The sequence below is a fragment of the Astyanax mexicanus genome, chromosome 4 (genome assembly GCF_023375975.1).
Source record: "Astyanax mexicanus isolate ESR-SI-001 chromosome 4, AstMex3_surface, whole genome shotgun sequence".
In the NCBI taxonomy this organism is placed as follows: Eukaryota; Metazoa; Chordata; class Actinopteri; order Characiformes; family Acestrorhamphidae; genus Astyanax; species Astyanax mexicanus.
Window position 1 is genome coordinate 9,279,134 of NC_064411.1, and position 14,236 is coordinate 9,293,369.

Consider the following 14,236-nt stretch of genomic DNA (forward strand, 5'->3'; position numbering starts at 1 on the left):
CCAAGCCATTCACAGCTGCCGAGTGGAAGGAGGCTCAGAAGCTTGAAGACCAGAACCAGCCGGTTCCGAGACAGCTTCTTCCCCCAAGCAACCAGGCTGTGGAATAGCCAGTAGAACGGTGTTCTGCCCAACCCACCCCACTGACTATAGTGTAAGTTATCATGTTTATTGTAATTAAGTGTATTGTAAATAGTGTTTATACTGTAAGTTATCTGTATGTCCTATTTTATATATTTTATATTATTTTATTACTCTCTTGTAAATATTATTCTTTGCGCATTGGTGGGAATCTGCACCCAAGTTTTTCACTCACATGTACACCTGTACTCTGTGACGTGACAATAAAAATCTTGAATCTTGAATCTTGAATACATAAATAGAAAGACTTTAGACAAGGTGAACAACAAACAAGATCTGCTGCAGTACGATCTCCTTTTCAAGAACCTGCAGGACATCAAGAAGGTAAATGTAAAGAAAATATAACCATAATATTTTGAATAAAATTTAGATTTAAAAAAGTGTCTACTGGAATCAATGTCACAACAGCACTGATCTTTCCATAGTAATTAGTAAGTGCTGTTTGTTGGAGTTGTACAGGAGCAATCAGAGAATCTCTATAGAGGAAAAACACACTTCAGAATCTGCTCTGAATCTCAGGCCACTTGACAGAGTTTGGAATGTACAAAAACGTACAAATAATTTTTTATTCAAAAAAGTATCAAACATTTAAAAAATATTATTTTTAGCAAAGTAATAATTTATAAATGTTTTATAATGTATAGAGTAAAATTTTTACTTATTTCCTCAAATCAGAACAACTATAACTGTTTCATCACCGCAGAGATAATTATTAAAACTGCTTTTAAACTGCAGTTTTAATCATTTAAATGAGCTCTGTGTGTAACTCCAGCATCAGTAGCAGTAATGCTAGTAAATCTACTGAATAAAAAACATTAGTTGTAGAAAATGGAAATATAGAAGTACGTTTTCTTTTCTATTTTAGTGAAATACTTTGTTCTACTTTGTAAAATTAAAGGAAAACCCCAGAGAAGTAGTTATACAGTGTTTTAAATGAGAGTTTTAGCTGTTTAGCTCCATTCAGCTCCATGCATTGAGGACTCCCTCGCGGGCTCCCTCTAGCGGTGATGGGGTAAAATGTGATGTAGCGGGGGAGGGGGCGGGGCTCTACATAACCCGGATGAGGCTGAGCTGGGGGGTCTGTAGCTGGAGCGCCGGAGGAAGAGCAGGATCAGCGAAACTACAGAAGGTATGGAGAAGTTTCTCTCTCTTTTGTTGGAGGTTGGTTGATGTGTTGTAACAGTAAAAAGGTCATTATTTTTCTGTGATTTTATTTTGAACTACAATTCACTGCACCAACAAGAGAACTGCGTGTTTTTATTAATTGTCCCTCCGCGCCCCCCGTAGCTCCAGAGGAGCTTGAATACAGCACAGGAGGTAAACAGAGCTGAGGAGCTCCGTGAAAAAGTGCTGTTTTAAGCAAATATAAGTATTTTTGAGAAAATTACTGGAAAAATGAGCTCTTATATCAATTCTAGTCACTCTTCTGTGCATTTTTAGCGGGTATTGAAATATATTTTACCTAATAATTAATTATTTCTGCCCCGGTCGGGATATCAGCTCTGAGGTACAGCCGTTTCAGCACCAAAACACTACATGTGACTGAGCCTGAAAATGTGTGTTCATGTGCTGTATTTACTTCTGTTTCATGTTTTATAGATGTATAGATGTATATCCAGTTGCAGATGCTTAATAATCGGCTGGGATTATTTTTGTTGTGTATGTGCAGGTATGTTGTGGTTCTTTCTCAACGTTTTGTTCTGCTGAACCGACTACTATAGTTTAGATTTTCTGCCTCAACATGAGCCTAAACTGCAGCCTGAACTACAGCCTGTCTGACCCGATGCATGAACTCGGGCTGGCGAGAATTCCCCCCGCTGTTCTCGGGCTCTCTCAGGTTCAGCAGAAGAAAATGTTCTGTGTTTTAATGTAATAAATCACACTGTGATTTTTGTGCTGATCCACCAGTTACAGCTTATCTGCGCGTTTAAAGCTCAACGCATGAATTAATTGATGCGCTGCGCAGGTCAGGCAGAACGTGCGGGATTGAGTCGGTGATATGTAGGAGATGTATATGCAGTTGCAGACACTTAATAATCTGCTGGGTTATTTTTTTGGTGTAAATGTGTAGAGAGAATAAAGGCAGGAGGAGAGAATGAGACCTGCCTCTCCGTCTGCTCTTTAACAAGCATACTAGAGCAGCAGACGAGCTGCTACATTTGGCTTGAGAAATATTTGGCATTATGATGTAAAATGCATCAGAATAAGTGGATTTCTAAAAATGTGTCCACAATATCTGACATAAATTTGTTAAATGACTCTAAACAAGACATCACATATTTCTAAATTAGCAATGTTTAAAAATGTAGTAGATCCTGTTAACTAAGTCGTGAGTTTTTAGGAATTTTTATGGTGAATAATGTCTAACTTTTGTCATGTAATAACTAGTTGAAGCATTAATTAACAATTTTACAATGTTTCTTACTGTTGTAAGCACAGTTGACTGATGTAAACTAATTGTTAATGTTACCTTTATTTAAAATATTTTGTTACATATACAGATATGCCTAACAACGTGACTTAAGTTTGAACAGAAGTAACATTATAAAGAAAAAATATTTATTTCAGCTGCTGACAGCATGTTTTATACTGTACTATTTCACAATAGTACAATTTATTACTTATTTTATTATCTACATTATTTCATGCATTTATAAGTTTAAAAAAAAACTTTAGTTTTAAACACTGGCTGTATTTGGAATGGCATACAACTATACTGCATACTGCACTAGTATGTACTGCATACTACACACTGCCCAGTATGTAGTATTCGGTACTCCAACAATTTTGATTGTAGTACCCTACACGCTCCCGTGACACACCAGTCAATGCTCTGTCAGCACCCCCCCTCCGCCCACCACAATATCATCGACAATCGCGTTGTTTCACTGTAAACATCGTCATCTGCCCATTGAGGAGACATCGTCCAACCCTAATTACTGTCATTGTTTAAGATGCATGAAATATTTTATAATTGGTCACATGATCAATGTAGAACGAATCAAGCTTCGGCACCGTGATTCAAACCACTGCATGTTGTTTTTTCGGCACACGTTTCTTTATTTCTTTCTTTCTTTAAGTTCTCAGTTTCTAGTGAGACCAGAACAGAATTAAGAGTGTCTGAACAGTGGGAAGTCCTTATAAAGGCACTAAACAGGTGGCTGGAAGACCACCAGCGCCCCCCTTTTTATGGAAATATGAAGATGTCCCAGTAGTTTTATCTGTATAGTTTAACTCAGAGACTGTAAAAAAAGATGGAAGCCGTGTCTTCGTTCCCATTCATTCAATGAAAATGAAGCCAAAATCTTCCGCCATGTTGGCGATCCTGACACCCGATTCAGGTGTCCCGCCCATAACCAGCCCTTTTACAATAACCACACCTTTTTTAAATAGAGCTGAATAACGTTTTAAAAAACGAGTTCTGTGGGGATATAAAATTTTGACAATATAAGCAGAGGTTACTGTTGCATTTAAATAATGGAGGTAGAATAGGCTCTATGCATCAGCAGCAGTGACATATTTCCGCTTTGGTTTATACCGGCACTCTTACTTCCTGTTTGCATTTTTAGCAGCGAGTACTACAGGATATGTGGAGTTTATAGCGAACGCAAATGCAATATTATATCGGAAGGTAGCCTGTGCTCCTACATGGGGATCTGCCCTATTTTATCCCTATTCTGAAAGCAGCGTGAGATGCATGCTTTATGATGAATTTCACCAGATCAGCGCTCAGATAAATACATGGTGGACGGAGCCGGCACTGCCAGGGAGTGTCTCTACAAATGTAAGGAATTTTCTCCTGTATTCCCACTCACCGCTGCATGTGTTTATCAGACTAGTATGTTTTAGACTCTTTTAAGTTGTTTTCCAGTGTTGTTTTTGCCTGTACGTTATGTAATGTAAGACCTGACCGGGTGAAGCTACCATTAGCTTATCGCGCTAATTTACCGGGTAAGCTAACACGCATCTAGCCGAATTACAGAGTACCAAACGCGGCTGCAGTGCTGAAGAAACCCCGCTAGGAAACTAAGATAACCTGGCCGTCCAGTATTACAAAACCTTTAACTGTTTTAAGTCACTGTTAGGTATAAGTTATTTAATGTGTAAATAGTTTAACTGTTAGATTGAGTAACTGTGGATTAACGTGTAACTAAGTGATTTAATGTGTAAATAGTGGAATTAAGCGCTGTTAGCTCTGTTTCTAATTCAGATTATTTTGTTCACAGGGATGAACACGGGCCAGGAAAGATGAACTCCGGTCAGACCGGCTGGAGGCAGCGTTAGTTCCTTTAATGTAGAGTTTTTTTCTGTGAATTTAATAAAGTTTTTTTGCTTGTTGTGTTTTTAGTGTCATTATGCTTATTTTAGTATCACATCTCAACTAGTGGGTATGGGTAAAAGTCACAATTATTGGCAAATAGGAAATTTATGAAACATGTTATGTTTCTTATTTATGCAACTAAAAGGTAAAACTGTGTGACACGTAGCTTAGTTTGTTAATTTAGCTTTGATGGCTTACATAAAATATTTATTATATTATGGTTTCATTACTCATGCATTTCTGTAAAGCAGGTAATCAAAAATAAATTAAATATATAAATAAAACTGACCATATCCGGAGTTTGAAGTGAGGGAAAGTGTATAATTAATGTAAATCAGGAATATTAAAGTTAATCTGTAATATTTGGGTGAGTAAAAAGAAATATCTGCCGTTGCTTTAAGATTTATCCTGAGGTAAGTGGTTAATAACTTTAGTTATTAGTAAACAGAGCTCACGAGCACAGCGCGCTAGACGTGATGCGGTATGCTGACTCCAGAGCGTGTCCCGAACGCGCTGCCTCATAATATCCTTTATGGGTGAAAATGCTGCCGAACAAGGGAGTCATTGCCTTTGAAGGCAATGACTACCTAGGCAGCTGTCTTCGGATTGGACCGCATCTTATATCTTAACAAAATGCAATAATGCAAACACTGTATGTAAAATGCCATTGTTTACAATGCACTTATAGCTAACCGGAAATAAAAATGCCGGTATAGATGAAGGCGGAAGTCTTACGTGCATAGAGCCTATTACAGTATATTAGAAAAAAAAACGTGATTGAGAGTTGTCTGTTTTGCCATTGAAACCCATGGGGATGGGTGGAGTTACACAGCTTTCTGCAGCCGAACAGCAGGGGGCGCCCGACCTGTGGTGGCTTCACTTTTGAGAGATGATGCTCTGTCCAGCTATACACAGTCTATGGTTTAACTGATTTAGGCAGTTCTGTTCAGTTAAATGACTTGCTTTTATTTTATTATTCACTGGCATTTTTGTCTTTTCCAGAAATGAAAATATTCTCCTGAAATTCACCACCAACAACCAGGATATTTATCAAAAGATCAAAGTTAAACTGCTGAAAGAGGGGAAGCACAAGCAATCCTGAAGAATCTGGAGAACACACAAAAATAGTTTGCTACATTTAACAGACAAATAAAGCCAAGTCCCGACATGGAGAAACATCAGCACTCTGTCAAGAGTTTTACTAAACAGAGTACTCTCAAAAATCACCAGTGCATTCACACAGGAGAGAAACCGTATCACTGCTCAGACTGTGGAAAGAGTTTTAATCGACAGAGTCATCTCCAACAACACCAGCGCATTCACACAGGAGAGAAACCGTATCACTGCTCAGACTGTGGGGGGAGTTTTAATCGACAGAGTCATCTCCAACAACACCAGCGCATTCACACAGGAGAGAAACCATATCACTGCTCAGACTGTGGGAAGAATTTTAATCAACAGAGTACTCTCAAAACACATCAGCGCATTCACACAGGAGAGAAACCGTATCACTGCTCAGACTGTGGGAAGAGTTTTAATCATCAGGGTCATCTCAAACTGCACCAGCGCATTCACACAGGAGAGAAACCGTATCACTGCTCAGACTGTGGGAAGATTTTTACTACCCAGAGTGAACTTAAACGACACCAGCGCATTCACACAGGAGAGAAACCGTACCACTGCTCAGACTGTGGGAAGAGTTTTAATCAACAGGGTCATCTCAAACTGCACCAGCGCATTCACACAGGAGAGAAACCATATTACTGCTCAGACTGTGGGAAGAGTTTTACTACCCAGAGTGAACTTAAACGACACCAGCGCATTCACACAGGAGAGAAACCATATTACTGCTCAGACTGTGGGAAGAGTTTTAATCAACAGAGTACTCTCAAAACACACCAGCGCATTCACACAGGAGAGAAACCGTATCACTGCTCAGACTGTGGGAAGAGTTTTAATCAACAGAGTAGTCTCAAAAACCATCAGCGCATTCACACTGGAGTAAAACCATATTACTGCTCAGACTGTGGGAAGATTTTTACTACACAGAGTAATCTCAAAAATCACCAGCGCATTCACACAGAAGAGAAACCGTATCACTGTTCAGACTGTGGGAAGAGTTTTGCTACACAGAGTCAACTTAAAAATCATCAGCGCATTCACACAGGAGAGAAAACTGTCCCAAATTTGTTCCACGGCAATAAAAAGCGCAAATCGTAAATCTTTCAGACAGACCACCTTATCCTACACAAATGTTTCACTTTGTCACTTGGGACACGTTCCACCAGAAATAAACATGAACTGAATTTAACAACGGATTTTACAGATTCAGCAAAATGAATCTGATCCAGATGATGTTTATTGAAATTAATGTTATGTTTTCTCGTATGTTTGATATTCCAGGACATTCTCTCGTTGATGTACTTTTACTCTTTTCTAATATATATTTATATATATATGTAATGCTGAAACTATTTTTCCAGTAAACTTTCATACATTTTATATTCTAAGCTCTGACTCATTGGTCATCATTTCGTGTTGATAACACTAACTTTACCAAGTGCAGATGCGGTCACTGCACTTACGTGCCGACTGCACTTACGTGCCGACTGCAACCGAGTGTATATGCTGTCAGGAGGCTAACGTGGACCATTTGCTCAGAGATCTTCCCTGCAGAACCCTGAGCAGAACTTTTCAGATGCTTGTCTGAGAGCAAGAATTTTTGGAGGTGTCTATTCTCTCTCTATGTGAGGTCCATGCAGAAACCCTGCAGCCCGTCAACAGCAGGTATTGCCATCCCATGAACTAGCCTGTTTATATACATTTAAATATTGAGCATGTAAAGTTCAAAATTCATTAAGACTGATTGTTGATAAACAGTTCAGTTTGTAAGTTAAAAGGCTTGCTGGGTAGCTAGCTTTATTTAGCTAGTGTTAGCTAGCATTGGCTAGCTATCTTAAAAAGGCTAGCATTAGCTATTTAGCTCACTAACTTAGCAGGCTAAGTAGCTAATGTTAGCTTTGTTATCTGTTAACTGTCAGCTGTGTGTCGTTTGGCTCATTCCGTGCAGCTCACAGCTGCTGCTTTTATAGTAACTCCAGTCGGACGGTCTGTACATCCCAGCTGTTCAGAGTTAAAATTAAAAAGGAGGAAAAAAGCCTCGGACTTCAGCTTATTTGTCCAGCGAAGGACTAAATTAATGCTCTTGACTCAAAAACCCTCTCCTCCATAGTCTTAGTGTAGAAAATGCTTGCTACTAACCCTAGCATTGTGGCTAACCCTATAAAATTATACTACACCCAGTATTGCTACACCCAGGGGCAATACAAAGGTGCCCTCTTTGCATCTATTTTTGGTTTGGCTTTTATTATCCATTAAGGAACCAGTGTGGGCTAATAGTTATTTATATGTTAGGTGTTGGAGAACCAACCTCGAGACGTCACTTACAGCGCTGGAACAAGATGGCGCTACACTTACTTAAAAAATGACGTTTAGATTGCTTATTATTTTAACTCAGTTTCACTGACAACTGTTAAACTTATAAAATTTGTTAGAGTAAAAACTCATCTTGCGAATTATATTAAATATTGAAGTGTTTCGTGTCCACTTTAATATTAGCTAATGTAGCTAACTAAGACATTCCAAACTGAAAAAAAGTAGATAAAGTTAGCTAAAGTAGATAACTAAAATATTCCACACTGAAATAATGTAGTTAACATTAGCTAGCTAGCTAAATCATTCCACACTGAAACATAGTTGACATTAACAAACATTAGCTAACCAAGCTATCTAAAACATTCCACACTAAAATTAAGTAGTTAAAATGACCTAAAGTAGCTAGCTCAAACATTCCACACTGAAATAGAGTAGTTAAAATGAGCTAACCTAGCTAGCTAAAAGATTCCACACTGAAAAAAAGCGGTTAAAATTACCTAAAGTAGCTAGCTGAAACATTACACACTGAAATAAAGTAGTTAACATTACCTAAAGTAGCTAGCTAAATCTTTTCACTATGAAATAAAGTGGTTAACATTAGCTAACATAGCTAGCTAAATAATTCCACTCTGAAATAAAGTAGTTAAAATGAGCTAACCTAACTAGCTAAATCTGTCCACTTTGAAATGAAGTAAACATTAGCTAACCTAGCTAGCTGAAACATTCCACACTGAAATATAGTTAACATTGGCTAACCTAACTAGCTACATTTTTCCACTTTCAAATAAATTAAACAATAGCTAGCCTAGCTAACTACAACATTCCACACTGAAATAAAGTAGCTAACCTAGCTAGCTAGATCTTTCCACTTTCAAATAAATTAAACATTAGCTAACCAAGTTAACTACAACATTTGACATTGAAATAAAGTAGTTACATTTAGCTAACCTAGCTAGCTAATTCTTTCCACTTTAAAATTAAGTAAACATTAGCTAACCTAGCTAGCTTAAACATTGCACACTGAAATAGAGCAGTTAACATTAGCTAACCTAGCTAGCTAAATAATCCCACACTGAAATAAAGTAGTTACAATGAGCTAACCTAACTAGCTAAAACATCCCACACTGAAATATAGTAGTTAATATTAGCTAACCTAGTTAGCTAAAACATTCCACACTGAAATAAAGTAGTTAACACTACCTGAAGTAGCTAGCTGAAACATAACACACTGAAATAAAGTAGTTAATATCAGCTAACCTAGCTAGTTAAAACATTCCACACTGAAATAATGTAGTTAACATTAGCTAACCTAGCTAACTAAAATATTCCACACTGAAATAATGTAGTTAACATTAGCTAACCTAGCTAACTAAAAGATTCCACACTGAAATAAAGTAGTTAATATTAGCTAACCTAGCTAGCTAAAACATCCCACACTGAAATAAAGAAGTTAAAATGAGCTAACCTAACTAGCTAAATCTGTCCACTTTGAAATGAAGTAAACATTAGCTAACCTAGCCAGCTAAAACAATTCACACTTAAATAGAGTAGTTAACACTTTCAAATAAATTAAACATCAGCTTGCCTAGCTAACACACTTAAATAAAGTAGTTAACATTACCTAACCTAGCTAGCTGAAACATTCCACACTGAAATATAGTTAACATTATCTAACCTAGCTAGCTAGATCTTTCCACTTTCAAATAAATTAAACATTAGCTAACCTAGCAAACACACTTAAAGTAGTTAACATTAGCTAACCAAGCTAGCTGAAACATTTCACACTGAAATATAGTTAACATTAGCTAACCTAGCTAGCTAGATCTTTCCAATTTCAATTAAATTAAACATTAGCTAGCCTAGCTAGCTAAAACATTCCACACTGAAATAAAGTAGTTAAAATTAGCTAACTTAACTAGCTAAATCTTTCCACTTTGAAACGAAGTAAACATTAGCTAACCTAGCTAGCTGAAATATTCCACACTTAAATAAAGTAGTTAAAATAAGCTAACTTAACTAGCTAAATCTTTCCACTTTGAAATGAAGGAAACATTAGCTAACCTAGCCAGCTAAAACATTCCACACTGAAATAAAGTAGTTAACATTAGCTAACCTAGCCAGCTAAAACATTCCACACTGAAATATAGTTAACATTAGCTAACCTAACTAGCTAGATGTCTCCATTTTCAAATAAATTAAACATTATCTAACCTAGCTAACACAATTAAATAAAGTAGTTAACACTAGCTAACCTAGCTAGCTGAAACATTCCACACTGAAATAAAGTTAACATTATCTAACCTAGCTACCTAGATCTTTCCACTTTCAAATAAATTAAACATTAGCTAGCCTAGCTAACTACAACATTCCACACTGAAATAAAGTAGTTAACCTAGCTAGCCAACCTAGCTAGTGTTGTAAAAAAAGAAAATGAAAGATGGGTTCACACCCACCCCTCATCCGGGGTACAACTCCCCTACGTGTTCGTTTGATAGAGTCGCAGACAGGTGGAGTGAAGTTGAAAGCAAATCAAGTATTTATTACTGAATTCAGGAGAACCATACACACAAGACCCCCCTCTGATCTGACTCCATGTTTATACCCCAAATGACGTGAAACCTGCTGATGAGGCGTTGCTAAAATCATCTCATGTTAATATGCATAATTTCACGTGTTAGTAATCCATTTCACGTGTCTGACCGGACCACTAGTGTTTGGCCTTGACTGTGTTTTTCCAGAATGAAACATCGTGGCACTATCTGTGTGAGTGTGCGTCACCCCCCGCTTTGAAGCCACTGCAGGTTCCCCCACACACAGAAGGCCGCTTTGATCTAAGAGCCTCCTCTGTAGCAATTTAGTCTCGTACCGAGTGTACCAGTCGAGTTCATACAGAGTGTACCAGCCGATGATTGATGGCCGTTAGTTAGGGTCATGCAGTGAACGAAATGCTTCAAGCATGAGCTACGCAATAGTCACACAATAGATTTCATATGTTATATGCTAATGTGTTAATAACACGTGGTTAGTATGACATACAATAGATCCTATGTGTTAGTAAATGCCTTATGTATCATGTGGGTTAGTTTGTCATAATAGAGTCTGTGTTAGTCACATGCCTGATCAAACAATGTTTTACTATATGTGTAAAGAACATATATTGTGGTTATTGGTTAATCTTCTATATAAATGCGTGTAAAATACACTGTTAGTAATAGAAATGCGTATCAAACACAATGTGAGTATTGGTTAATGCATATAAGATACAAGGTTTCACACTTTTATGTAATTATAGATACTAAGATAAGTAATCATAATTGAAAGATATTTGTCAATACACCCAAGGTATAATAAACAGTTACTCTTCAATTCCCCCTTTTGACGTATCAACAAGATACGTCAACACAGCGTAATTCCTCCAAACATGTATTTACATATGTTCAACACTTGATAAACATGTGAGTGAACATTTAACTAACAAGTGAGAGCGAAAACCTGTCCGGCAGCCACCAACCAATTTTTGACAGGAAAAATTCTCCCACAGCCCCTTCTGCCCCAGGCGGCCAATATTACTCTGTCAATGGAGGAAGTGACATTATTGCCCTAAAGTCAGCCCCAGCAGTTCCTCCTGCTCTTCCTCACACTCCAGTATAGGTAACATATATGGTGATTTATCGTCTTTGCCCTCCATCAATATACCCATTAGAGTAATGGTTATTATTACCTGGAGCCATATTGGAATAACTGGAGGAAGTGCTGGTTCGTTATGGTGTCCGTACTTTGTCCTGTTCCACCCCCTTTTCCTGTACACAGCCATTATTAAACCATAAATGTGTTTTCCCTCTAAGTTTCCCACTATTTAGTAAACTGTTATGTATAGCCCTATATGTGTAAGTGTTAAGGTTACAGAGTGTTTTTTTTTTTTTCACAATTCCGTTTTTTGAAGAGTCCAAGGGAACCTGTAAAGAAAAATAATGTGATCTCCCTCTAGTCAACACACTTTCTGCAATGATTGAATTATAAAATACACACTTTAAATAATAAGCTAAACCCTCTCTACGTTTGATTTATTTGTCACTAGGTCAAGTGGAACCCCCTTTCTACCCCTGCTGATTTTATCACTTTATTTAAGGCATAGATTTTCCACTATAATAGAATAAATCAACCCTCCTAGAAAAAGAAACACAAAAATCATCAATCAATGAAAAATTAAACAATAGAACTGTCCATCCGATATTTTCGTCTGCTTTTTTTTTCTTCATTCTTCTTGCTTCAGGGTTTTGAGGGTAGACTACCTCAGCCCCACGTACGAAGAGCTTTATTCTGGCTCTTGGTGTCTGCAATATCAGTGAATGAAAAGTATGAGTTGGTGTGTGATAAGACTATGTGTGTTCTTTAATGAGATGTGTTTAAGAGTCACTGTATGTAGTGTACTGTGACGCAATCGAAATGCTGCTGAGTGAGTTACTCCCTCACTTCCTCTCCTCCGTCACAGCCAGGCACTGACGGCCCCTGCTGTCTGCTGCTGCGGGGTGAGTGTGCTACCCCTCCTTCCTGCTGCGAGCCTCCATCTGAGGCAGACGATTCAGCTGCTGTTCTCACCTCTCCTTCTGGCTCTGTGAGCGATCTCTGGGCTGGGTGGCTGCACACTGGCTCCAGTTGTACCATGTCGAACCCTCGCCTTTCAGTTGATCTGCGTACGTTGTTCTCTCAGGCTCGTTCCCCTTTCGTGCGTAATGGCGGAGGAGCCCTCACTCTGTGTCTGTACTGGTCCACCTGTGCACCACGTTCTCCTTCTCCCCCTGTGTAAACAGATCTGAAACGAGACTTTTGTATTCATTATAATCATGTTTAAGGTTCTCTATTCATTTTGGAAGTCTGTTAAGGGGTCCTCCGTGTCTCCTTCCTGTAAGTTAAAATACATGGTTAAAATACATTTATCACACTTAACTTGAACTCTAATTTCCCCTTGGAAGTTAATTATTTCATATTTAAATTTTGTCTGTGCACAGATTTCAGCCCAATTTTTGTTTTCTTACCTTCTTCAGTTGTCCTGATTTTCAGTTATACTCAACCATGATCTTTACTGTCAAATGTGCGTTCAATCCGTAACATTTAGTCATTTCTTTCAATCCCTAACTTTTAGGAATTTTCAATTTTAAATTGCAACATTTAATTATCATTACCATTAATTACTGGCTTTTACCTTACTTTTGTTCACATCCCTTTCCCTTTTAGTGTAACTGCTTCCCTGTGGCTCTAACTAATCCAAATTAGCTCTTACAAACACTACTAATGTTCACCACCCAGTTTACCACTAGACACACACTATTTCTCGTGCATGCACACACTCACAAACTCAAACACTTCCACTCTCACAAACACCACCAAAGCCAAAGAACACACCTCAACTCTGCAGCATCATTGTACAGACCATATTTTACTGCTTCACAGCCCAAAGCTGCTGCTTTAAACGCACCTGCTGTTAAACCTCCCACTGAATGCTTCCTGCATATCTTCTTATATTGTATTGATAATACTATATAGATAATAAATAAGGAACAAACATTTAAAAATATATCTAAATCATGTTTTTTATATATATATATATATATAGCTCCATGCAAAGTTTTAATGATCAGCTGCTCTATTCTCCCATTCATCTCCACACTGATTGATAAAATATCAGGGCCCAAAGTTTTAAATTCTGCACAAACTACACATAATGTGGCTTCTGTGTCAGGAATGGTTCCATATTGATGTACTGGGCTTTCTTGGGTTACTTTTGCTTGGACTGTAGAATCACCGCTTGTGGCTATATTATTTTACCTGCCACTTTAATTTTCTGCGGTGTGCTATTTATTAAGTAATTATATTTCTGACTTTATTCAGTTCCCAAGATTTTTATAAAGCCTTGATTTCTAGATTTGAATAGAAGTGCTTTAAGAATTGGGATAAGTGGAACGTGATTATTTTTCTCTGTATCAATCGTTCCATTACAAACAATAATATTATCAATATTAATAAACACAGATGTTATGCTTTGCTTTGTCCACGTTATTATAGCAAGTAAATCCAAACAATGCTTTTCATTTACTGATCAATATGTTCAATATGTATTTATGCATATACAATGCCAAGCAGATTGCTTTTCACAATTATCAACAATACATCTATTTCCTTAAACAATTTATCAAGCCTCACACATTGTTTTTCTTGTTCAAAAAATGGCTTATATGATGAATAGTCAAAGTTCAATTTTGTGGATTGTAAAGTGTCTACATTTCTTATTTTAAAGTTAGGATTGAGTTTGTCTTAAAAGCTAAAACTTTTACAATATTGCTG

General features: G+C 37.5%; 3 protein-coding genes across 5 annotated transcripts in view; 1 reads left to right on the plus strand and 2 right to left on the minus strand.

Moving 5' to 3' along the window:
* Positions 1 to 6,969, plus strand: part of LOC125801313 (zinc finger protein 239-like) — a 140,032-nt gene extending 133,063 nt beyond the window's left edge. Inside the window, exons 1-2 of one of the 2 annotated variants that reach the window (XM_049477831.1) lie at positions 1,222 to 1,267; positions 5,462 to 6,969. In XM_049477831.1, coding sequence (XP_049333788.1) covers positions 5,627 to 6,679 — 1,053 coding nt within the window. In that variant the 5' untranslated portion in view covers positions 1,222 to 1,267; positions 5,462 to 5,626 and the 3' untranslated portion in view covers positions 6,680 to 6,969. Of the gene's footprint in view, positions 1 to 1,221; positions 1,268 to 5,461 lie in introns of those variants that run through there. The other variant, XM_049477832.1, reaches the window with a different exon arrangement.
* LOC125801534 (zinc finger protein 239-like) overlaps positions 1 to 14,236 on the minus strand; it is a 250,332-nt gene that overhangs the window by 142,191 nt on the left and 93,905 nt on the right. The gene's annotated exons all lie outside the window — the stretch shown is intronic.
* The window catches only part of LOC125801445 (zinc finger protein 239-like), a 173,482-nt gene that overhangs the window by 9,894 nt on the left and 149,352 nt on the right, over positions 1 to 14,236 (minus strand). The window lies entirely within an intron of this gene.